At 38.8% G+C, this 26,640-nt stretch overlaps 1 protein-coding gene across 3 annotated transcripts; it reads left to right on the forward strand.

Annotated features, from left to right (window-relative positions):
• The first annotated feature begins 498 nt into the window (after nucleotides 1-498).
• LOC122642729 (ADP-ribosylation factor GTPase-activating protein AGD5) lies at nucleotides 499-25,867 on the forward strand. 3 transcript variants are annotated; one of them, XM_043836323.1, is made up of 12 exons: nucleotides 499-630; nucleotides 18,557-18,615; nucleotides 19,039-19,129; nucleotides 20,630-20,684; nucleotides 20,781-20,871; nucleotides 20,982-21,131; nucleotides 21,192-21,276; nucleotides 24,045-24,264; nucleotides 24,428-24,606; nucleotides 24,948-25,208; nucleotides 25,312-25,370; nucleotides 25,455-25,867. In XM_043836323.1, exons 1-12 carry the CDS (start codon nucleotides 580-582, stop codon nucleotides 25,627-25,629), a joined length of 1,476 nt encoding a protein of 491 aa, XP_043692258.1. In that variant the 5' UTR covers nucleotides 499-579; the 3' UTR covers nucleotides 25,630-25,867. The 3 variants fall into 3 exon arrangements, with proteins under 3 accessions (XP_043692258.1, XP_043692244.1, XP_043692251.1); XM_043836309.1 differs by having other exon boundaries at nucleotides 20,982-21,276; XM_043836316.1 differs by having other exon boundaries at nucleotides 20,982-21,276; nucleotides 25,458-25,867.
• Nucleotides 25,868-26,640: the final 773 nt, after the last annotated feature.

A 26,640-nucleotide genomic window follows, 5' to 3' on the forward strand; every position in this document is an offset into this window, starting at 1 on the left:
CAACCCTGTTGCAGCCATAGTTTCACGTAGGATGCAACAATTGTTACTTAATAATTTAATCATTATTTGTTTGTTAAAAAAATTAATTATTATTTCATTAATTAACCTAATTGATATGTGGGTTAGTATTCTAGTGAGAGGTATCTATTTCTATTCAGTATATAATCATCAATTTTGCGATGCAAATCAAAATGAACCGAAAAGAAAAGTTATAAAATTAAAATCGAATCATTTTTCTACAATTTGGTTTGACCGGTCAAATCTGGTTCTATTTTGAAATTCTTCCTAGCTTAAATAATAAATTGTAATAAATAAATAAATAAACCATAAAAAAATTAAAAAAAAAATATCAAGGGAAACGTACCGAAGTGGGAATCTCCGCTTGTTTAGATTTTTCTCTCTCCGGGAAGAACCTTCAACGGTTCAACCCAAATAAGAAAAAGATCTTGGAAAGAGAGAGAGAAGACGGAGAGAGAAAGGGACCGTGGGAGATTTGTTGGTTGCTTGTCTCTTCTCTCTCTCTGGTCGATCACTGCAGTAATCGGTTAGGCAACGCAGGCAGCAGCGACGAATACCAACATGAACGAGAAGGCCAACGTCTCCAAAGAGCTCAATGCCAAGCACAAGAAGGTTCTCCATTTTTCTTCCAAGTTAAATTTAAATTTGTAGTTCATTTGGTTTTTGCTTCTGATCATATTTCCTTTCTCCTTGATTTGAATTCATTCATTTTGATTTCTACTGGTTTGATCTGTGCTTTTGAAACCCGAAATTCTCCCATTTCCCCTCTCCCCCTGGTTGGTTATTTCATTCTTTATTGACAAATCTATCTATTTATCATTATTTAGATCTGCGATGGATCTAAAAATCATTCATGACGGGTTTTGGCCTGTGGAAATCGTTTTTACGTACTGAGGGATCGGATCCAGCATCAGAAATTCGTTTCCTCTCGCTCCTTATATTTGGTTAGGCGCCTTGAATCTTCGAAGTATTTTAACTCTGAGTCATCTTGATTGTGAGTTAATGGTTTCCATGAACCTGAGGACTCTTATTCATTGGTTTATACCTCGCACTGCAGCTATGAGGTCCCATGTTCATCACCAAAAAGATAATACTTTTACTTTTATATGCATAGTAATGGATAAAAATTCTTATCAAAAAAAGAAAAAAGAAAAAAGTAATGGATGAAAATAAATCGATGTTTAATTAACTCGATTAGCAAAACTGTGGGTTTTAGTTTGTTTCTTTTTCTATCTTCATACTTTCCATTTCTGCTTTATTTTTCTTTTAGAAAAGAAAACTTGATTCAAGAACAGCTTAATTGTGTACTACTTAAGTTAAGAGACTCAAGCCTAGAAATGGATGCTTCTTCTGGGGGAAGTCTGTGTTGAAGAAAAGAAATTGATCCTTTTTTGGTTTCTGGAATTCTCAAGTATTACTCTGTTACGCAAATTGGGTTTCTTTGTACAGACTACAGTTTCCAAAGTTGCTCGATAATAACTTTGAATATGATTCCTTGATTATGATTTCTCTCAATGGAGAATATATAAACAATACATGAGGTGAGATCCTAGTTAATCTAAACTAGGAAGAAAATACAGCCAAATATTGTGTTTACATTTACAAGAGATTGTATCAATACAAGGTAAGATTCTATTATCACATGTGATAAACTGAGAAAGGAAGGTATATCTGTCAATATCTCTCAATACACCCCTCAAGGTGGAGAGTCGGTAGGTCGAATCTTCAGCTTGTCCCTCAAGAAAGCAAAGTGCGTCGAAGCAAGTGGTTTTGTAAGAGAATCCGCAAGCTGATCGTGGGTGGAGATAAATTGAACCTGCAATTGCCATTTGGACACACGATCACGAACAAAGTGGAAGTCAATTTCCACGTGCTTTGTACGTGCATGAAACACAGGATTAGCAGAAAGATAGGTGGCACCAATATTGTCACACCATAAGATCGGTGGACCAGCCAAGGGGTAACCAAGCTCACGCATAAGGGACTCCAACCAGACTAGTTCGGCCGATGCATCAGCCAGGGCTTTGTACTCGGCCTCGGTGGAGGAGCGTGCCACAGTTCGTTGTTTTCTAGAGGTCCAAGAGATCAAGTTGGGACCAAGAAAGATTGCAAATCCCCCTGTGGACTTGCGGTCAGCAGTATCACCAGCCCAATCAACGTCTGAGAAGGCTTGAAGAGAGAGAACAGGAGAGCGCTCAATAACTAAGGATACGTTTAACAAGTTGCTAGTGGTCCTCCATTGGAGCATGCATAAATTGACATGCCCGATTGACTGAAAAACTGACATTCGATCGAGTGAGGGTGACATATTGAAGAGCACCAACGACAGACCGATATTTAGTAGGGTCAGACATGAGAGCACCCCCTGAGTCCGAAGGCTTAACTGATGTGGTCATAGGCGTCTTGATCGATTTGCAGTTAACCATACCTGTGCGCTTTAATAAATCAGAAATGTACCGAGATTAGGTCAAGACCAGTCCACTGAAATGTTGAACTACTTCAATTCCCAAGAAAAAATTTAGAGGACCAGAACTCCCAGATAGTTGATGGAGAAGAGATGAGATCATGTCAGTGTCACTGCCTGTTATGATAATATCATCAACGTATATAAAAATATAGCAGGCATGACTGCCCGTGTGCCGAATAAACAATGAGGTGTCCGTCTTGGAGCCACAAAAGCCAAGATGACAGAGAAAGGTAGACAAGCGGGCAAACTAGGCACGGGGCGCCTGTTTCAATCCATAAAGCGACTTATGCAGTTTGCAAACAGACTGGGGATGAGATGCATCAACAAATCTTGGGGGCTGAGTCATGTAAACTTCCTCAGTCAATACACCATGCAGAAAAGCATTGCTAACATCAAGTTGTTTGATGGACCACCCTTGGGACACAACTATGGAGAGAACCAGACGAATTGTGGTGGGCTTAATAACGGGGCTAAAAGTTTCGTCATAATCAAGCCCGTGTTGTTGGTGAAACCCATTTGCTACTAACCGCGCTTTATAGCGCTCAAGAGATCCATCTGCTTTCCTTTTGATACGGTACACCCATTTGCAACTAATAACATTTATATGGGGTGTCCGTGGAACAAGGGACCACGTCCTGTTCCGAAGTAGAGCATTAAATTCCTCCGTCATTGCAACCCGCCATTTCTGAATTTTATTTGCCTACAAAAAACAAGTCGGTTTAGTAGGAACAATAACTGCGTTGAGAGCATGTGGCCTGGACCGTAGTTGCATGGGATGGCGCATGGGGGGTTGGGGCGGTTGGGTAGTAGCTGATTGGGGAATGGTTTGGGGTGGGTAGAGTTCATGTAAGGGACGGGTTTTAAGAGGTGGGGAGTCTAGGGATGGTCCATCTAAAGGAGACATGGATGGAGGGCTAGGTATGGCCGGTGAAGGGACATCCAAAGGGGAAACGGGTATAGGGATTGTACCCCCCACTGGGGATAATGGTGCCTGTGATTGCACCGCTGGTAATGGCGTGGGCACGGGAGTGGTAGGGACTCGAATAAGGGCAGAGGCCCACGGAGAGGAGATAATGGGTGTTGAGGGTGGTGGTCCTAGAATAGAAACAGAGAAAGGAAAGGTCTCTTCATCAAACCTAACATGCCGTGCAATGATAATGCGGTTTGTGGAGAGATTGAGACAGCGATACCCATAGTGAGAGGGGCTGTAGCCTAGGAACACACATGAGGATGAGCGATAATCCATTTTATGCTTATTAAAGGGTCGCAAAAACGGAAAACAAAGGCAGCCAAAAACCTTAAGAAAAGAATAATCCAGACTGCGATGAAAGACTAGTTGAAAAGGAGCAATCCCAAGAGACACTGGAGTAGGCATGCGATTAATCAAGTAAACAGCTGTTTCGAACGCAAAGTGCCAATAGATTTTAGGAACTGACCCATGAGCTAAAAGGGATAGCCCTGTCTCAACGATGTGTCTGGGACGTCGTTCAGCAGAACCCTGCTGCTCATGAGTGTGGGGGGCAGAAATACGATGAAAAATTCCAAGTTTTGAAAAATAAGTAGGTAAAGTTCGGTTTCGCCACCCCAATCAGTTTGAATAGATATTAGTTTGCGACCAAACAGGCGTTCAACAAGAGCTTGAAACTTAAGAAAAACATAAAAAACATCAGATTTACGAATGAGAGGATAAAACCAAATGAATTTAGTGTTATCGTCCACAAAAATTACATAAAAACGATGTCCATCAACAAAAACAGTGGGGGGAGGGACCCCAAACATCACTAAAAATAAGATCCAACGGAAATAAACTCTTATGATGCGTTATAGGTAGAGTTAAACGACTGGCCTTGCCCAACTGGCAAGCCTTACAAATACTACTAAGACGAGAAGACTGAAAAGGTAAATTATTTAGTTTTATCATATGGCGGAGAAGTTGCTCATGTGGGTGTCCTAGGCGACGATGCCAGATATCAAGAGAGGTGCGAACAGCATGATGGACAGTTGGAGAACGCAAGGGGTGAAGCTTGTAGGGGCCACCTTTACTCGGTCCAGAAAGAAGGGTTGACTTGGTGACTTGATCCTTTACAAGAAAGTGAGGGGTGAAACTCAAAAAACACATTATTATCACGAGTAAATTTTTGAACAGAAAGAAGTGATTTAGACATGGAAGGAACATGTAATACATTATGTAAAGAAAATAAACGAGAAGAGTTAGAAGGCAAAGAGGAAGATCCAATGTGAGTGATGGGTAAGCCCTTACCATTACCAACATGCAATTGATCCTAACCATTATATTCATCATAGTGTGAAAGTGATTGTATGTCAGGGGTAATGTGATGACTAGCACCAGTGTCAGGGTACCAAGGGAGAGAGGAGGACGGTGATGGGTTAGGCAAAAGTGGTGGATTGGGATGATGGTAGAAGGATGGTTGGGTTGCATAGGCCGGGTGTGTGGAATAGGTGTAGTAGGTAGCCGGTACGGTGGGAGAAGGGTAAGGAAAATTATTTTGGGGTGCATATGCAGGCTATTGACGATAATAGCACCGATCTGTTGAGTGGTTTGTGCGCCGGCAGATGGAACACCAGAAACGACTAGGTTGCTGATTCGGGAAGCCACAACCACGACCACGACCACGACCATCATGGCCCCTGCCCCCCTACCACCATGACCACCACGATGAGAAGAAGGAGAGCCGTTAGGGCCAGGGGAGGAGGAACGTTGAACAGTGTTTGCAGATGGGGAGGATCCAGGTGAAGTAGCATCAGTGACTATAAGCTTCTTTAGAGTCGTGCTATGGAGAAACTCTTGGCTTAATAACATCGCATGTAAATCATCATAGGAGATGAGATCAGTCCTTGTCAATAGAGAGGAGACCATGGCCTGGAACTCAGGTTAAAGTCCTTTGTAGATATGCAGATTAAAGGTGCTGGGGCGAAGAGTGTGACTAGCAGCATTTAATTTGGCAGCAATGGACTTGGCACGCTGCAAAAATTGTGACACAGGTTCATCGGGTTTCTGTTGAATCTCTTGTAAAGCCATGGTAAGAGACATGATATGGCTTTCAGAAAGAGAAGAGAATGTAGTAGAGAGAGTCTGCCATATTTCTTGACTGGTGCGCTTGCCAAGGATAAGTGGAAACACCTCCTCAGAGAGGGAGGCAATGAGGAAGCTTCGAATCAAAGAGTCCTGGCGCTGCCAGGTAGCAGCCGCAGCAGGTTCGGTCGGACATGGAGTAGTGCCATCTAAATAACCAAACAAATCCTGCCCATCGAGAAAGGGCTTAATCTGAGTTTGCCAGAAGAGAAAGTTCTTGGACGTGAACTTGATGGAAATATAGTGATGGGCATTGTGAAAAGAGGGAGAGGAACTGGTAGGGAGAGGGGATGAGTTCTCAGCCGTGGCGAGAGGGCTAGATGTGGCGTCCCCCATGGAGAAGAAGAGAAGAAAAAAAAGTGAAAAAGGGAAGGGAGAACTCGTTGATATGATTCCTTGATTATGATTTCTCTCAATGGAGAATATATAAACAATACATGAGGTGAGATCCTAGTTAATCTAAACTAGGAAGAAAATACAGCCAAATATTGTGTTTACATATACAAGAGATTGTATCAATACAAGGTAAGATTCTATTATCACATGTGATAAACTGAGAAAGGAAGGTATATCTCTCAATATCTCTCAATACTCGACAATTTGTGGTTTTATATTCTTAACATCCATATGTGTCTTATCAGTAATTAATCTGGGAATGATGGAGTTTAGATGCAAATACACCCCTACACCCAGTCATAAACAGTAAGAAAATGTTTAAAGGAAGGGACTGTTCAACAAGAACCAATTACGGTAGCTAATTTGATAGACCTGACATCAATTATACTATGTGAATCTCATTATCTCAACTCTGATATGACATCCATAATTGAAGTCATCTATTTTGTTGATTTGCAAGATTCTCTTGGATGATGCTTTTCTGAATAATTTTACCGACTTTTAATGTCTATTAGTATGTGAACCTTTGTAGTTTCCAAATCATCTGTGTCCTTTTTACCTGTCTATGATTTACTTATAGACTGGAAGATTGAGGCCCAATAGATTGGAAGATGGAAATGAAGTGATATTACTGACATGTTTTGAGGGTAGGGCCGGTAGAGGTGATGTAGCTCAGGGCCAACAAATATATATATATATATATATACACTAGCAAACTCTCACGTGCAAATGCACGTGTGGTCGTGTTGTGGAGTGAGATATGACAATTTTTTGGTGGTATTGAAAAGGAGAATGGAAAGAGAAAATAATATAGAAAATATAATAACAAGCATTGATCCAAGCAAATCCAATTAGAGTTTTTAAGAACAATGGAAAATAAACTGTAGAATAGAGATCCTTTCTTTTTTGTAGTAACAGGTACCGACAGGTTCTTCTCTCAGGTTTGTGCCATGAAATCCAATTACTCTATTAATTAACACCCAAAAAGATTAATGTAGCTTTCTTTGAGTAAATTTCCCTAATGATGTCTAAACACAACTGGAAATTCCAATACAGAAGAAACAATTGCTTTGGGTTTCAGAAGTGATAGAATTGGTTGAAGTAACTTTGAACATGCGAACATGAAAGGAAAACAAATGGAGCCAAAAGCCTTCAAGAAAATCCAAAACTAACTCATTTTAACAAGTGTGCTTAGCCGAAAAACAATGCTAGAGATAATCTAGGTTATAATTATCCTCCCCTAAAGGTGTAAAGGAAGGGAAATAAATTTATCATCCACTATAAGGTTATGCTTCTTAAATGTGATTTTTAAAATGTTTGAAGGTTCAGAATTTATGAGAAATGTAGCAAACCCAAAACATATTATGTTAAACTCTTAAAACCGGTAAAATTTTAATTGACATATTTTTCATAGCACGAAATCTATTCCATTTAAGTACACCAAACTTTAGGAGATGCAGCTATTGATTAAATGGAAAGGAACTTGGGATAATCCAAAATCACTTTTTCAGACCATAATAATCCAACAGGTACAACTCATCAATCCAGAAATTAAAAAATGTTCATGTTCAGCATTCACGATTCAATATATTATTAAATTTGTGTCTATACACATAGTTGACATCAAATGAAAAGGCAAAATACACAATTTCATTTATAATCAATTAATTTGGCCTTTTGGTCACTTCGAACAACATACTACCTTGATCATAGATCTTGATATTAACATTTCATACTTAGTACATTTAGATAAAAAATGCACTTAGTTTAACGGTTGCGGAGTTTAAGCTTTGATGTCCCTTATAGCAGCAGTTCATCTCCTTCAATCATCCAAAAAATACACCTAGTTATGTGAGTTCCAAATATAGAGTAGTAGAAAGTCAGCAGCAAAATGAGACTCAAACCTGATTGAGAGATTCTGTGTTGTATACGGGAAACTCAAAATCCTCTGGGGACCGACCTTGACTTCTGGGATAGCCTCTGGGATCAAGTCTGACCTCTGGAAGAATGGGAGATGTTATGTCTTTTTGACGGTGGTGACACTTCCCGGTGGCACTTGTGAGGGCAGGTGACAGTTCGCCAGTGCAAGAGTGGAAGTGAGGTGATGTTAGTGAAGGCACCTATTAGCACCTTTTGAATGTGTCACACATGTTGCCTGCTGGCTTCCAATCTCCAACCCTCTGGATGTTTGCCATATGCACAACAGACAACTTCTGTCATGATAATTTCCTAGTTCCAAAATTTTTTACAAAAAGAACTAAGTCTACTATAGCCACGATGGATGATTATATACTGTTTGTGCCAACAGCCTATGAACTTGATATTTAACAATAGTTAGAATAGAATGGAAACATCATTATATTAGTATAATTATTGAATCAAAGAAGAAAAGAAAGGGGGTTGAAAAAAGGGCAAATCAGTACCTGTGATTGAACTTGATCAATTCAAGATGGGTTTCCTATGATTGAGATGTACAGGTGAAGATCGAAACAAAATTGATTGAGCTTGACTTCAGGAATAGACGCACACAAGATCATGGCCACAGGAGTCGACATGAAAATCATCCTCTCACTCGGTTAAGCCGGTTTGACAGTTAGAAAGCATAGGCTAGAAAAAAATTATTCAGGGTATGTTTGGTGACAGGACAAAAAAGATCAAAAACAAAAAATATGACATCCGGAACACAAAAATATATGACATCCTGAACACAAGATTCACCATTTACATTACAGCTACTTGGGGATGTATGATCATATTTATATCCTGCAGCCAAAATTAGGAGAGAAAAAAAAAAGAGCAGGGAGGAAGCAATCAGTTGGAAGTTGAAAACTCCCACATGCTATCGCCAAATAAAATTAATCTTTAAGGAACTAAACAATATCCTAAGAACTATCTAAATGAACTATTCTAACCTATTAGTTAATAAAAAGAAAGGGGGGGGGGGTCTTTAACTTTTCTAACTTATTTTTTCAGTGTCTTGTGTTACTGAAGAGTGAGATATGAGCATATGTTCAAGAACCCATAATTGAACATGGGATTGGCTTCGTTGATCTGAAATCGATTAGAATTCTAGAAATTGGAATCACGAAAACAAGCTAAGATTTTCCAAAGTAATGATTTTTTGGAGTTTTTGATTCAACAGACTTGGGGATCTGGACCAAAAATGCAGATTAAATATGTATCATTAGAAATTCACAAGAGGATTAGTTTTGCTTCAATTCCGACTCTTTACCATTTATCTTTTGTTTCATTGTTCACTTGACGTTGTCACATATCCTCTCCTTCTCAACTTTAGAATTTTTGTGAATTTAACAGCTAGGGACAAAACCTCTCCATTAACAAGGAACTGTTAAATGAAAGGAGTTGACTTTTCAATAATTAAAAAATTACAAAAGTAAAATAGGAACACTATCAAATGAAATCAGTTCCTTTATTCCACAATTTGTAATTGAACTTAAAGTCCAGTGTCCCAATGTAGGAACGAAAGAAAAATATACCCTCTTTTTCTCAAAAGGGCATTTATGAATTTGATGGAAGTGAAGAAACTAAGTGAAGTAAAGACATCAGATTGGGATTTTATGAAGGACAAGACCTTCACAAAAAAGACCTCCACAAAAATAAAACTTTCAGATGCCTGGCCTAACAAAGGCATACCAGAAGAGTAGCAAAAAAATGAATAATGACAAACTTCAAATTTAAAAATATTTTTATTTTTGTCAGCAATTTAAAAGTTCATTTAGCAATACTACATTCCACAGCTGGAACCCAAGAAACACATCAAAGAATAGCTATACATGCCATGAATTTACAACCAGATACAATTTTTATTCTACTACTATGATGATTAAAAATGAAAGAACAAGAAGAAGCCGTCACGATTAAGAGTTAAAGAGATGATCAAATATTCTGAAAAGCTTGAAGCCTAATGACACTTACTTCTTCGAGTGGAAGATGAAATAGATGCCGATACTCTTCGCTTCTCATCCCTGACTGCATCAAAACATACTGCACACAATATTACACACCGATCAAGAAAAAAGACAAGGAAGACAAATTTACTAAGCAAATGGGACTTCAGGATAATTTCCTACTTCCAAAACTTTGTATAAAGATACAGTACCACCATCACTTTAGACCTAATAATAAATTAACTCCAATATATCCAACAGGATCTAGATTTAACATATAATGAGGACAACACAAAACTAAGTCTACTTTAGCCAGGATGAAGGATTCTATACTTGTTTGTGCCAACAGCCTATTAACTTGATATTTATCAGTTAGAATAATAATCATAAGCCCAACAAATAATGAAACGATGGCATCTTGCGCATCAAAGTATACCCATGAGACCTCATTCCCTCATATACACTTCCAAAAGAAGATTGCCAATTCTCCTGAATAAGAACTAATACTATGAATGCAAAACAAGCAAAAACATGTTTTTCACAGAATATAGTAAAAATTATTGAAAGTCAATTACTATGAGGTCGAAGGTTCAAGGCTTGGGTGCTGGGATGTGACAAAAAAATTAGTATGAGATAATAGCAGTGGAAGGACAAGTATAAACAAATTAAGTCGAATTTTTCTGTTTGAAACAAATAGACTAAGGAGATTCAAGAGCTATATCATGGGTATGATATCAAATGGAACATGAGAATATTATCAGGGGCCATAAACAGACCCGAAAAATTCTTCAGGTATGTTTGGTAACAGGACAGAAAAAAAATCCATATTTAAGGAACACAATTTACATTACAGTTAGTTGGGGATGTAGGATCATATTTATATCCTGCAGCAACTATTAAGAGAGAAAAGAAGAAAAGAGTAGGGAGGAAGCAATCAGTTGGAAGTTGAAAGCTCCCACATGGTATCGCCATAACATCCATATTTAAGGAACTAAACAATATCCTTCAAACTATCTAATTGAACTAACCAGAAACATTCTCAAAATAAAACCTGGAAAGTTTCATTGTAAGAGCAAAAATCCTACAACTCTCTGTTCAAATATCTGAACAGATTCCGAAGTAGGGCAAGAAAATAGTTAGGAAACCGCAATAGGGACAATTAAAGGAGAAGAAGAGCACAAGAAGTAGAAGAGATAACAGTAATAACAAAAATTGTTGCAAACACCATGCCCCTCTTTCTTCCTAAGAAAAGAGGAACCTCTGCAAAAAAAGTCACCTAAAAATCCACTGAATTAAAATGCATACCGAAGGAGAGAAAGATATCAACTTTAGGCACAAAATGACTACAAATCCATGTAGCTAATTCAATTTTCAATAGTTGCATACAAGGGGAAGGGGGAATCATTGAGGAAATAGAATGGATATGAAATCAACTGCCCATTGGACTCAAAGAAATTAGCCTCCAGAAACCCAAATATCCCTTTGTGAAACGATACCTGTCACAGATTGTTTTTTTTTTTTGTGGTAAACAACTGTCATAGATTCTCGCAAGGCACAAATAAATATAAAACATCCGCTCTAATGTGGAAATGAAAGAAAATGAATAAGAAGTGAGAAATGGAGCGGACCTTATAAAAAAAATGAACCTCTCTCTATCTACCGCATAAAACCCAATTTCTCTGAATTTGTTCGATCGCAATCGAAAGAGATAGAGTGGGCGTTTGGAATAGCTTGTGGGAGCGAGCATCACTTCAGGAGTTTGGATGATGGCTTTGTGTTTTGACCGAATGCCTGAAACAAATCAAGCCCGCCTTCTGCCTTGTAGATTTTTCGAGAGACCAATCATTTTGGGAGTTGCAGCAGTGAGAACAAGAACCTTAAATATGACTGTTGCAGAGGCTTCGGAGAGGAGGTCTGACTGAAGCGGGACTCGGGAGGCTAGCAGTGACCAGTGAGCAGTTGAACAATCGTTGGCGAATCTGTTGAATGTTGCATCAGATAATAGCAACAGTGTTTCACATCGCTCCTAGCAGTAGAACAACCATGTTCATGCCCGGTACCATTATCTTTGAGAGAGAATGTAAGCAAGGGAATTTTGATTGAGAGAAAGGTTGTGACGTTGGGCCAGCAGGGGGTTTGTTCAGCAGGATGCGATTGTTTAGAGGAGTCTGGGATATTTCCAAAGTAGGGCTTAATTGTGTGGAGCTGCGACTTTTTGCTAGAGATATGTGACTTTTGAGATTGGTCAGGGCTTTTTTGCCATTTAAAAAAATTTGACAAAAAAAGTGAAGTACGTATTTTTATATATATATATACTGCATGTTGTTTTTAGCTATGTAAAGCTTTGTTGATGTAAGATAAAACCCACCATATGTAACTGTAGATTTTTGGAAAAGAGTCCTACTTATTTGATTTTAAAAGTTAAAACTGCTTTCCCCCCCCCCCCCCCCCCCCCAAAAAAAAAAAAGAAAAAAAAAAGTAAAAGGAAGGGGTGGGGAAGTTGTCTTGGGGAGATTCCACTACTGGCATCTTGTAAACTTGTGAGATACTATGCTTAACCATAACTGATACAACTAGATCTTATTTGTAATGAAAATTGGAGAAGATACTTACAGTAGGACTGATGCAGATTTATCACCAAACTGGGCTTCTTTTATTAGAAATAAGTCTAGGGTTGGGTTATATACATGTTGGGCCTTTGATCCCATGGGTTTTTTATGTAATAGGCCACTTTTATGGGCCTAAAATATGGGTAATTAGGATGCACACGGGATTAGCTGTTTTAATTCCTTAGTTTTTATTTTTATGTAATTAGTGGTCATGTGATCACTTAAGTGATCATATGACTTGGTTAAGTGGTCATGTGATGTAAGTTGGGCTGGATTAGGACTCTATAAGTCCAGCCAGTTTGAGTTATTTCTTTTAGTATTTTAGTTTCCTAGTCAGTTTAAGTTATCTAATAGGATAAGGATTGCGTTAGACCTTTCCTTTTTAGTGTGGGAGTCTAATTTTGAGTCTTTTATATAAGGTTGTAAGGGGGCCAAGTATTGAATACGAATTTGATTAATGAAAAAGCTTTTGCTTGCTACCATAGCTGCTGCTCTTCTCTGTTGAGTGTTGCCTTGTCAGTTGTATTAAGGTGAAGGGACTGGTGGATCTCTAGTTAACTCCTTGCGTCTTGTAGACGGGGAGGATCTGTTATAAGTGGTATCAGAGCCATGGATCAGCATGGCAATCCAGTACTCCCTTCCACCTCCACCAGATGAACAAGGTAAAGATTATGAAGACTTGGGTGAACATTACTATGATGGCTAAAACTGAAGGTGAAGATTGGCGACGTAGCTGCATATTCTATACTCGTAAGAAGGCTGGAGAACGCACTGCTAAGATTATTGTTGATAGTGGCAGTTGTGTTAATATGGTTTCTGAAAGATATGTGAAGAAGGCCAATTTGAAGTGTGAAAAACACCCTTTACCTTACAAGGTTACTCTGCTGAATGGCAACAAATTAGAGGTAAACAAAAGGTGTTATGGTCCTTTACAGCTCCAATACTATGCTGAAGAGGTTTGGTGCGACATCATCCCAATGCAGATGACTGATGTGTTATTGGGAAGACCCTGGTTATATGACAACGATGTTGCTATTTATGGGAGAAAAAATCAGTGTGTGTTCCAACACAAGGGACAACAGATCATTCTAAATCTTCTTAATCTACCCTCCGAGATGCGCAAACGACAAACCATGCACACCAACTACAAGGGGACAGATTGTTAGAGTAAAGTCTTAGCTGTACCACAGAAGGAATTTGAGCAGACCAGCCATGATTAAGGTCTGATCCTAGCCATGGTTACACAAGAAGTTATTGCATGATTTTTCTGATGTAGTGTTAGAGGAGCTGCCAAACGAGTTACCCCCCCACTGAGGGATATTCAGCATGTAACTGATTTGGTGCCTGGTTCTATTTTACCAAATCTGCCAGCCTACAGAATAGAGCATGATGAGCTCAAGAAGCAAGTTGGAGAGCTGCTCCAAAAGGGTTTCATTCAAGAGAGCCTAAGTCCTTGTGCTGATACAGCAGGAAATGAAGAGGTGATTCCACAGGAGAACAATGACCTTCAACATGCTGTTCTTGAAGAGGTGGAGTTGGTGTCTCAAGCATTAGATGAGAAGGTTTCTAACACTGAAATCTCTATGGACAAGATATTCACAGTTGCTGCTGATTCAAAAAATGAATACATAGAGTTTGTTATGCTACCATGGTTCTTCGAAAAGAAAGCTCCATGCCTTGAAGATTTTATTCCTAATGTTCATGCCTCACCAGAATTTTGTTTGGGGACGATCAAAGTTGCTAATCACATGTTGTTTGCCCCTCATCACTACAAAATTCGAGGACGAATTTTTTCAAGTTGGGGAGTGTTGCAGATTTATCACCAAACTAGGCTTCTTTTATTAGGAATAAGTCTAGGGTTGGGTTATATACATGTTGGGCCTTTGATCCCATGGTTTTTTTTATGTAATAGACCACTTTTATGGGCCTAAAATATGGGTAATTAGGATGCATACGGGATTAGTTGTTTTAATTCCTTAGTGTTTATTTTTATGTAATTAGTGGTCATGTGATCACTTAAGTGATCATGTGACTTGGTTAAGTGGTCATGTGATGTAAGTTGGGCTGGATTAGGACTCTATAAGTCCAGTCATGTTTTGAGTCTATTTCTGTTAGTATTTTAGTTTCCTAGTCAGTTTAAGTTATCTAATAGGTTAAGGATTGGGTTAGACCTTTCCTTTTTAGTGTAGGAGTCTAATTTTAAGTCTTTTATATAAAGTTGTAAGGGGGCCAAGTACTGAATACGAATTTGATTAATGAAAAAGCTTTTGCTTGCTGCCATAGCTGCTGATTTGCTCTGTTGAGTGTTGCCTTGTGAGTTATATCAAGGTGAAGGGACTGGTGGATCTCTAGTTGACTCCTTGCGTCTTGTAGACCGGAAAGATCTATTATAAGGGATTGGTGGATCTCCAATCGACTCCTTGCATCTTGTAGATTGGGACGACCTAATTTTGATCTTCAAGCTGCTGCCATTGAAGATTTGCTATACAAGTAAGTGATTTACTGTTTTTGACAATCAACTTTCTTCTCCTAATCCTCTAAACCCAAGCCATCGATCCCCACTGCCAATAATCAATCCTTGCTGCCTTCCTCATCCACCATTAAAAACATAAATCCATTAGAACCCTAAAACCTGCACTATTCTTCTTCCCTTCTAGAAGGTCACATGCAAGGTGATTTTCGTGAGAATTCTGCCCAGCCAAATCTAACCGTTAGAACCTGCTAAAAATTTGATCGAATCTTCCTCAAACCCTAACAGAGACTCGATCCAAATTTCAGCACCATCTACCCAGCCGATTGTCTGAAATTACATTTTTCCCCTCTCTCCTACTTCTACTAGGAAACTTCCTTGACTCCAGATTTAACCATCTGATTTAGCTGTAACTTTCAGCACATATTCTCCTCCACCCTACCCACGTCCAACCTAAATATTCAGCCCATTCGATCACCTGATTTTCTGTTATTATAACCCTAGATTCCCTCATCTTCCCCCTTTCTAAACTCTAATCCTAACCCAAAATTTGACCTAAAAACCTCAATTCTGCCCCCATTGAACCAGCAGTTCTACAGGTCCTGGTTATCTGGCTCCTAGTAGGTCTCCTACCTATCTAGGACTACATTAAGGACCTTTTAGCTATTCCATCATTAACTGTTAAGGCAAAGTTGTAGCAGCAATGTTATGAAATTGCATCCTAAAGCTTGACTGCAATAGGAGACAATTCGTTGAGGTTTTCAAAAGTTTCATCAATGCCTATAATCTATATCCATGCTATCTGTAGCCAGGGAGTTCAGGCAATGCTTAGGAGATCTACACTTCTTGGTAAAGCTTCATATGGGTGAAACTCAAGTCATCAAAATTAAAATGTTATGAATACCCAAATAAGTTATGACTTTATGATGGGGTCACCTAATTTACTAGGTTAACAGTACTCCAAAGAAATAACCAGAATCGCAGTTAAGTAAAGAACCAACTTTTTAGGAGAAATTTATTAACAACTAAACAGAGATTCTGATCTGGATAAAAGACTGATCAAAGGTCAGCCTAATGGGAAAGAATAACTCATCAAAATCTGACTGAGATCGGATATGGAGTTATAGCAGTATCATACTGAAGATGGAATTCCAGGTTTAAGGTTTCCAGAACAGGGTGTCGATCTCAGATTTGAATGAGGTCAAGTCAAGGATCAACGATGAATAAACAATAATCAGATTTAAGGAAGTTCAATTGAAAATCATTCTGAAATGAAAACTGAAATTGATCCTTAAGAGATAAACTAAGAAGTTGATCTGAAATAGGGCTCTTTTAAAACAGCCGCAAGATCAGATTCTGAAAAGAGACTGATTAAAAACGAGGTCCGATGGCTATTTCTGAAACCAGATTTGTAATATCAGGTCGTATAAATGCTAAACTCAGATTTCCTAGTTGGAGTAGTTCCTGATTGGTATTCTCTTACCTTAAATCAAATTTGAATTTCAGAAACAGCAAAAGATTTGATTTTTAATGATCAAAACAGATGGTTTAAGGTAAGAGATTACTAATCAGAAACTAAACTCAAATTACCAGGTTCAGCCATATAATAGGACATTCTCATGAAATTAGAAAGTTCAGAGTACTAACCTAGTTTTCGATGGAGAATAAAGATGGGGAATAGAAGAAAAAGTTATGAACTAAGCCTCTCAGCTGGAACTATACTGGAATCCCACCAGCCTTGACACAGGCGGAAGGTTCAGATCTGTAATAGAGAGATCAGATCTAGATTATTGGTATGTTAGGGATAGGATAAAGGGAGAAGACGAGGTTTTAAGATCAGATTCTGATCTTGGATGAAGGGAGAAGAGATGGGAGGATGCGAGGGAGTATCGTGAGAGAGGGGAGAAGAGATGAGATTGAGAAGGGGAGAGAAAGAAGAGAAGACGTTGGGGAGAGGGGAAGGGGAAAGACTCACCAAAAACATGAGGGAGGGGAAGAGAGGACTGCTTCAATGCAGGTCTGGCCACCAAGGCTCCAACTTTTGTTTCATTCAATAATTTAATAATTTAATTCAACATGTTACAAAAGGTTGGATACATGGGTATATATGAAGAAAATAAAAATGACTCTTGGACTCAAGCATTAATCACCTAGGAACTAACTCCAATAAAGCATTAAATTACCTAGAAACTAATACCAAGTAAAATTAATTACTTCAATTTTTAGACTCCTACATAGAAAACTTAAAAGACCCAACTTGAAAACTGAAAAGTCTAATTAAAGCACCAAGAAAAAGAATCAACTCATTAACTAAGCCTTGGAAAATGAAAAGACACTTTAAGAAAATTAAACTCAGGTCTGGTGGCTCTTTGGAGTCAACTTAATGGGCCCCACCAGCAATAATATCACAAGGACTAACCCTGGCCAGCTTAACCCATGTCTGGGCTGGTTCTTGGCCCTGCGGTTTGGGTCTAGTTCTGATGTGGACCAAAATAGCATGAGGCCTGCTGCATCTCACTACAGAATTCTGAATCTCACAGAACATAGGGGCAAAATCCATATTCATTCAACTAGTTAAATTTTGGGGGAAGCTCTATGGCCTTGCATGATTATATAGAAACTGAATTGGTTATATCATACTGATCTTAGTATATTCAGCAGCCAATAGGAAACAAATCTTCTCAAAGCAGGAAATAAAATGACGAAAACAAACTTGGACAAACCCTCCATCCGCTAGCTATAGGAAGGATCATATCCTCGTAGGATCTTACTAATAAACTTCTAACAGGCTTGGAATTAAGAATAAAGATTCCAGCCCTCACAAGGAAACTTAATAAGAATAAACACTGAAATAAAAGTCCTAACTAATCTCCACAATCTACACCTTAGTTGCAAGGCTGGCTGGGCCTGAACAAAAAACTGTTCCAGTTGAACCAAGGCTGGTTCAAGGTGGAACCACAGGCATTTTGAACCTAGCCTAGTTTCTCCTGCAATGGTACTTCAAGAAATAGCTCTTATCTGCATCACATTAGTATCTTCAGAACAGAGACGTGATTATAGCTTATCTTTGAGTAAAATAAATGAGAGACTATAAATTTCTCCTCGATTTGGAGGATTAATTGATGGGAGAAGAAAGATACATCTCCAGTTTTATAGAATAAAAGGAAAAATTCCCTATGCAAATGCACACAAAATACAAAGATTAGAATTGAAGAAAAAATATACAAGTTAGTACACGTGCTAATATTATCAAGATTATATTTTTTCCTTAAAAGATACATTCACCTCTTGTGCCTCATCTTCTCTATGGAGCATTTCAAGTTAATAAATGAAGATGTTAATTTGTTTTTGTATGTACTAGAATTTCTTTAAATAATGTTATTGCGGATGGGCAGTTGCCCCTGTCCTCGATCTCCTAGACTCTGCTACACACTGGGTCTGGCTGAGATGCTGAGCAAAGGAACACCTAGTATCATGCAGTCAAATGTCTTGGACTACACGTATGTGTGTGTGTATGTTTAATCTAGATTCTCTCTGTTACTCATTCAATTTGTTTCGTTACTGTTTTATTCAGTCTTATGTTTTCATTTGCAGATACTGGAGGGGCTTCTTAAGTTTCCAGAGAATAGGGAATGTGCTGACTGTAAATCCAAGTAGGTATTATAGAAGCAAAGTTGACAACATATGAATGGCCATTTTTTTTTTTTTGGTGAATAATATCGAAGGGAAAAGCTTCCCCATGCTGCCAGAGTGCTATTTCCCTCTCACAGTTTTTTAATTATTTTCTGTCCCCTACTCTGAATATGTGGGCCCATATGGGTGATAACTGTTTTAAGACAGCCATTGGTTTGGTTTGCTTTCCTTCCCACACTGGCAGCGTAGGAAACCCTCTCCTAATATCTAATTATTTGTTCCATAACAACGAACCACATTGACAACGAGATGGTAATTATTACATAGTAGGGTTACACAACAATGTACAATCTTCTGAGTACTTTAAAATCTCAAGATCTGCTTAGTTTTCTTATGGATCTACCTATTTTGGTTGCTCATAATGATCATTTTTTCCTATGTAGAGGTCCAAGATGGGCGAGTGTGAATCTTGGAATCTTTATATGCATGCAGTGCTCTGGAATCCATCGAAGTCTTGGGGTACACATATCAAAGGTGGTATTTTGTTTTTTGTTAACTGTCTACTTTGCATATATGACAGTATAATGGAGCAATTGGTTTGCTAGTCTAAAATCTTTTTTCCTGTTTACATATAATTAAGTTGTAGAAAATGCAATAAATTCTGAAGAAAACCTTGTTTAGAGGAATGGATTTTTCTTTGATGGATCATCTGGAAGGAATGCCTGTTACATTTTTCAGCATGCCCTTTTGAAATGATGATAGCAATTTGATAAGAATATGCCCTTTAAAATAAGGGTTTAAAATATGCTTCCCGGACATTAGCTAGCACTTGCTGCTAGACTGTATTTGGTACATCTTTACACATTGACATTCTCACATGCCTTGCTGAACAGATGCGAACTAGAGGGGGCTGAAAATAGTCCCTATTTCCGCTTTTGTACCTGCATAGTTGTCAGGTGTTACCTAGGCATCCAGTTGCCTGACGCCTGGATGCCTTGGCGGGTGCATTGGTCGCCTTATTGATTTCGGCTTGTGTCTAGGCCCCCTCCAACGCCTTGGGTGGCCTAGATGCCGTGACAACTATATGTGCCTGCAGATGTACTGATTTACAGAAAAAGGGGCTCCGTCTTCCATCTCTCTCTCTCTCTCTCTCTCTCTGAGAGGGAGAGAGAGAGAGAGATGCAGATACAGTACAGCTGATGTAATTGTGTGTGTGAGACTGCCCCTATTGGCTGGTTAGAACACGAAGCTTTATATACTGCTTTGATGTTTATTACTGACTAGAAGTGCAACTCTTCATCCACGTCAAAAATTGTAGTTATGAGTAGATACGGCATAGTCATTGTTCAGGGAAAGAATTGTATTATATGACTCTCCTTTTGTACTCATATATTTTCTTTTGTCCTCCCTATTTTTTGTTGGGTGTCTGGCTTGGTTGGCCTACATTTATCAGCTGTTTTGGATGGATATTGTATCTGCCGTATGGTTGTCCACATGTAGATGTTTCCATATCAACATTTGGTCATGTGGCTTCATTCTTAAGGCATCTTGCAACCTGGCTGCATGAAGTTTTTGATAATTCTTAAAAATTCAATCTTTTGATGCGTTGGTTTTAATGGCTGAAAATACAATGGAATAACTCCAATAAATGGTGGGTCATTTGGGTGATTCAGATATATCCTGTCCAATGGTCAATTGGCCAGATCAGTTATGCCCATGGCTTGTATCACGTGGACCATCAAGGAAAGCCTTCCTTCACAGGCAATCAAAAAGATATTTTCTCTTTTACGAATTTATTATTTTCTTCTGTAATACATAATTGTTTACTCTTCTTCACAGAACGTCCTAGCCAAGTCCACTTCTGTGTTGAAATTTGTGCCAGTTTCAAGTCTTCTCGATGTGAAAAGCATCGAATGTGCAAATTGTGTTATTAATCCATCTGTGCTGTGAACTTTTGTTATTATCAAATTATAACCTGACTGGCAGTTTAATTAGCAATTTTCTCCTCAGATTCTTACTGGATATGTGCTGCAGGTTCGGTCTGCAACACTGGATACATGGCTTCCGGAGCAGGTTGCTTTCATTCAATGTGAGATACATATTATTGTTCGTGTACAAATATTTTATATCCTGTCTTTTGTAGAATCGAGAATAGCATGATTCATTTAACATTGTTTTTCTTCAGCAATGGGAAATGAAAAAGCAAATAGCTATTGGGAAGCAGAGCTACCACCAAATTACGACAGAGTTGGGATAGAGAACTTCATTCGTGCAAAGTATGTTTTTAGAAAGATCATTATCAATTTATCTAACTATGCTTAATACAAATCCAATGCTTGTTTACAGGGTTAAGGTACTAATCTTCTATTTTGTAATGAAATTTCAGATATGAAGAGAAAAGATGGATTCTAAGGGATGGGAAGCAGAAATCACCTTCAAGGGTGCAGGAAGAGACAACTTCTGTATATAGGCAGAGACCTGGAGGCAGAAGTGACGATGGATACATCAACAATGTTGAACATTCATATGAGGAGAGGAAGAACACTTCACCAGCTACACGAAGCAATATTTCTGCTATACATTCATATGGGGAGAGGAAGAACACTACTCCACCAGCTACAAGAAGCAATATTTCTGCAATAAAGAATAGCATTCCTGCACCTCCTAAAGCAACTGATCAGGTAGACTTTGTGTCTATGTTTATGCGCTCTCTCATATTATTAAATAATATAATAGAATATAATTTGCTTCTCAATTTTATTCTAAATGTGTTATTTTGTAAATGCCCAGCAGATATGAACCCATAAATGAATCATTATATTTATATTTAGGGAAAATTACACTGCCACCCCCTGAGGTTTGTATTAAATACAGAGCGACCCCCTGTGTTTCTAAATTATACAACCACACCCCCTGAGTGGACGGTGAGTGAACGGTGTTAAATAATACATTTTAAATACCAATTTTACCCTTTTCTAATATCCTGTTAATACTCAGTGGGAAATTCCAACTTTGCCCTCTTCTTCCCCAAATTTGAAGTTGCCTCTATGGCTGACCTGCAACTCCATCGCTGGCTCCAAGAAAACTTGATTTTAAATGGGAATCAGACTGGAAGGTGGGTGGGTAATAAAATCTTATTTTTGGGATCAGTTGTGGTGCTTGAAAATGCCTTGGAGACTTCTAAATCCTGATTTATACAAGTTGGTTGTTAACAGCCGAATATTTTCAGATAGAAAATGATTCAATGGTATGGAAGCAACACAGCGGAAGTGGCGATTCAATGGTATGGAACCCAAATTGGAATCCATCCAGATTCCGGAAACTGGGTGCGGCAACCGTATAAGGTTCTCAGCCGGCTAGGGGGGATTTTTCGGCCAATCAAAGGCCGGTGACCTGTCTACTGGGGGCGGCGATGAGTTTGCGGAACAGAGGGCAGGACGGGCAAGCAAGGGGGTGGGGTCGCAGGGAAGGGAAGGTTCGGGGACAGAGGAGGGAGGGTTGGGGGCTGCAGTGCTGGGCAGCAATTGCAGCGGTCGGCGAGGGGTTCACAGGGGTGGTGGTCACGGATGGAAGTCTTGGTTGAGAGTGAGAAGAAGAAGAAGATTAAACTAGGTCCCAGTCCTTTGATTAAAAAAATTAAATTAGGTTTTTTTTTTTTTTGCAAATTAAAATAGATTAATAAGAGAGAGAAACCAGGAACTAAGATAGAGCTTGAAGTGAGCGATCGAGAAAAAATAGCTGCTACAGATGGTTTGTTGATCAGAGTCCGACACAAGGACGCCACCGCCATGTTTTCTTCTCCACAAAACCCTAGCTCAGACTTGGGAAAACAGAAGAACAGATGCAGCAGTTACATTCTGGGAGGGTGAAAAACAGAACGAGATACTCAGATTAGCTCTGCAAGAGCAAAGGTAAACCTGTCCGGGCTCATGAAGCGGTTCTGAAAGGTGCTCTGGTGGTTCAAATCTCCTCTGAAGCAGCGGTAAACCCATGCCCTCCCTGAACCTCATTCTGATTCGAGTAACAGGGCAGGGGAAGGGGGTGGTAAAGCTAAAACCCCTAATAGGGGTATATTAGTCATTTTAAGTCATGAATTACTAACACCGTACCACTTAACGGGAATGATATAACGGAGTGGGGCTGACTGTAACAACTAATCAAACCTCAGGGGGTGTAGTTGTATAATTTAGAAACACAGGGGGTCGCTCTGTATTTAATACAAACCTCAAGGGGTGGCAGTGTAATTTTCCCTTATATTTATTGTTGATTTAAAATGGGGACTATTATTAACTTGGAAACCACTGTTTTTTTTTTATTATTTTATTTTTGGGTGGGTGTTGGGGGTAGTAGGGTTCCATGGTTATTAGACTTCACACCCTGGCTTTGATCCATTATGGTGTCTCCCTGGTAAAATAGCTAAACAAGTTGTGGCACAGTGGTTCATGGTTAACTCAGTACCCCCGTAAGATGTCTTGAGTTCCACTTACCCTAAAGTTATTAGTATATATGTAAGAGATACACATTGTATATGACTTATCAACCCGAGTCAAGTAGTTTCACTGTCCTGATTGTCCCAGTTGGGCATGTGATTGAGTCATGAAGCTCTGAGGGTTCATGAGATTCATGGGAGAAACGGAATCTATGTTATCCAGGCCTTCCATGCTTGCCAGATAGGCTGGAAAATGAAACACACTCCCCCAAGAAAAAAATCCAGAAGTGTTTCTGCAGAGAAAAAAAAAAAAACTCGAGTTGGAACTCCATTGAAACAAGAGTGTTGATGCCTTTCAAATTGACTTCCAAAGCAATAATTTGGTAATAACAGTTACAATAATAATAAAAATATTGTAAAATGTTGGAAACTGTCAGGAACTTATATATTTAGTTTTTTTGTTTACTTGTAAAATGTTGGAAACTATCAAGAACTTATATATTTTGTTATTTTTTACAAATTCGAATCCTGGCTCGGATCAATTTGGGTGAGTCATACTGAGTTTTACTTAGTCAATCGTCTGACTCAGCCAGTTGTAATAGATCACGTCTACAATCGGTTTACTCAAATCAGTCTACAGACTAAAATTTGACCTCATCAAGTTTCACCCTGAAATTTCCAGTTTTAAATTGATGCAGGGGGCCTATACATCTTGAAGACTAAAATGTATCCAGGTACCATAGCATGGGATTAGTTTGAATCTAGGAAGATCAACAGGTCCGCAACAATACCTTAGTGACTAGGTTCAAAGTTATTGATGCTCTATTTTAGTTGCCTTGATTCACCTGATACAGAGTGGAAGAACTGGTTTTCCCATAGGACATTATTGGGTGATGGAATTGCTGTTGAGTTAACTTTCATTGTTCTATTTACCTTTGTTCTTATAATCCCGAAATGGATTCATGAAATTTGACATTGTAAGAAGAAGATCCATTCTGATTCAAGTGAGATGGTGAGCAGGTGTCCGCTGATCCAAGACTGCAGCCTGTTGTACAGAAAGAAGAACCAGTAGTGCCAAAGTCTGAATCAGCAACGGAACCAGCTAAAGCTACAGTGGTTGTCTCACCTCCAAAAGTTGATTATGTCACTGACCTTTTTAACATGCTCTCAATGAATGGTCCAACAGAAAATGGCACGGACAAATCTTCCATTGATGATAATGCATGGGCTGGCTTCCAATGTATGTGTGTGGCGTACAATTACATGTAGCAATTATTGCTACCTTCTTGTCTCCCCCTTCCCCATTTTTTCTTCAAAGACAAGTTCTTCATGTCTTGAGTCAGTGTTATAGTGGTTAATTATATCAACTTCCTGCAACTTACCGAAGACATTAAAACTTGCAGCTGCAGAAGCATCATCCACAACAGAAACTGTTAGTTCTACTAAGCCAGTTGAAAATAAGACGTCATCTACATCTGGAGTTGAGGATCTGTTTAAAGATACACCATTGGTTACATCCACTCCAGTTTCAGAGAAACCACAAAAAGATGTCAAGAATGACATTTTGAGCCTCTTTGAAAAGGTACATGCTGCACCATCGTTCATACAACTTCTGGCGATTATTTTTGAAGTTCCTATGGATGGGAACAATCTTGCTAGTCAGCTAGAAACTCGGGAGAGAGACCTAATTCTTTGTTAAGTTGGACTCTGATTATTTATAAATCAATTTTATTTTCTTTGGCCTGACAAATATACCTGACTTGGTTTGCCCTGATCCAAATTGAAGTTTGATTATTCAGTTGAATATTGTTTGTAGTAAGACTGATAATGATATACTTAAAATAATGAAGACTACTTTAACCTGAGTTGTTGTATGGGAACAAAGAGATATTGTCTTACCTAGTACTTCCCACTTTCATGCAGTCCGACATGGTTTCTCCATTTTCTATCCATCAACAGCAACTTGCAATGCTGGCGCAGCATCAGTCCCTTCTTATGGCTGCGGCAGCCAAGTCCAGTGGTGGGGCCCCAACATTTCCTGGCAATTCTCAGCAACCTAGCTCTAATGGCATCAATGCACTTGGAGCCAGCTCGCCTACTGAAAACTGGCCAAACTTAGGCTATCAAATACCGGGAATGACAATGCCAGGAATTGGGCCAAATCAGTTCCAGAAACATGTGCGGGTAAAGCTGTTAAAAGATGCTTGAACTGTTGAACAGTGTTAACTTGGATTTGAACTGTCAAACTTAGTCTGTAACTTAGTTTGCTTCTTTGCTCCTGTATTAGGTGGGAAACATGAGACCAACAAATACAGCAGTGAACTCGATTCTTTTTCCATCTTCCAAGTAAGCTACCCATGCTGTGATTGCCATTACATTAGATACCATAAATGTATCTGGTGACTATTCCCTAATATTGTTCTTCTATTGCAGCATGTATAATATAGGATCAGTTGGTGCAGTCAATGGAGTAGTAGCTACCAGTGGTGTCAATGGGCGATCATCCTCTGCATCTTCTGTCTCTTCTGTTTCTCCTACACAAACAGGAAAAGATTATGATTTCTCATCGTTAATGCAGGGGATGTTCTCAAACCAGAGGCAGTGAGAGTAGTGGGGTAAACAGATTTGTTGTCTTACCACACCAGGTTACTAAATTTACCGGAAATATATCCCTTTGGCTTTGGGGATTTCTGCTGTATCAAGATCATAAGCTCTTTGTAGAGGCAGTTTCAGTTTTTTTTTTCTGTCTTATATTTTCCCTTTTCCCCTTAAATTTCAAAGGTGGCTTCATTTGTACTAGTTGTGTATTCGGAGCAATAAAAATGGGTTTAAGATTACTTGGATCGTAGCTTCGTCTGAATTGTGATTGTGAGCGCTGTTTGGATGGGATGGAGGCTAGATTGTTCCTAATTTGTCGCGTTTGCCATTTATTGCATTTGATCTTTAAGAACCCAAATTCAAACATAAAATTTGATATGGATACTTATGATTTTTTTTTGTTTCAACAGAAAACGTTGGGAAAAGTCCGGCACACTGGTGCTGTGCCCAGTCATGTGTCTGTCTCTCTCCCCATCCTTGGAAAAGACCTTCTGCCCGTGTTTATGATTGGTGCACACTGCTAGCACCCGCAAGTGAGCAGCATGCCCTCCTCTGCCCGAAAACATTATGCAGAAATCGTTCTAAAAGTAAAATAGAGCAAGTTTTTTTTAAAGGACAGCCTATATATTTGCTAATGTTTGCGTGAAAGAGGTTTAAATTTGTGGACGAGTAGACGCCATGATTCCTTGCCTGCATAAATTTTTTTAACTGAAATGGATTTGACCAAGTGAGAGCAAAAAAGAAAAAAAGTTGGGGGGGGGGGGTTTAAAATAAAATCCTAAACTATTGGAGGGTGTACGTCTATACATATATGGCATTCACCAAAAAAATACAACGGTGCATGGATGTACATGGGAGTGTTAGATAGATTGTAATAAGATGAGAGATTAAATAAATATTATATTTTTGGGTAAAGTGCTTTAGTCCCACATCGGAAAACTACAAGAGTTATAAATGGTATTTATTATATTACCTTCTTCTCGATGTGATCTTTTTTCAACAATTCAAAGGAGATATT

Source organism: Telopea speciosissima, chromosome 1 (assembly GCF_018873765.1).
Source record: "Telopea speciosissima isolate NSW1024214 ecotype Mountain lineage chromosome 1, Tspe_v1, whole genome shotgun sequence".
Taxonomy (NCBI): Eukaryota; Viridiplantae; Streptophyta; class Magnoliopsida; order Proteales; family Proteaceae; genus Telopea; species Telopea speciosissima.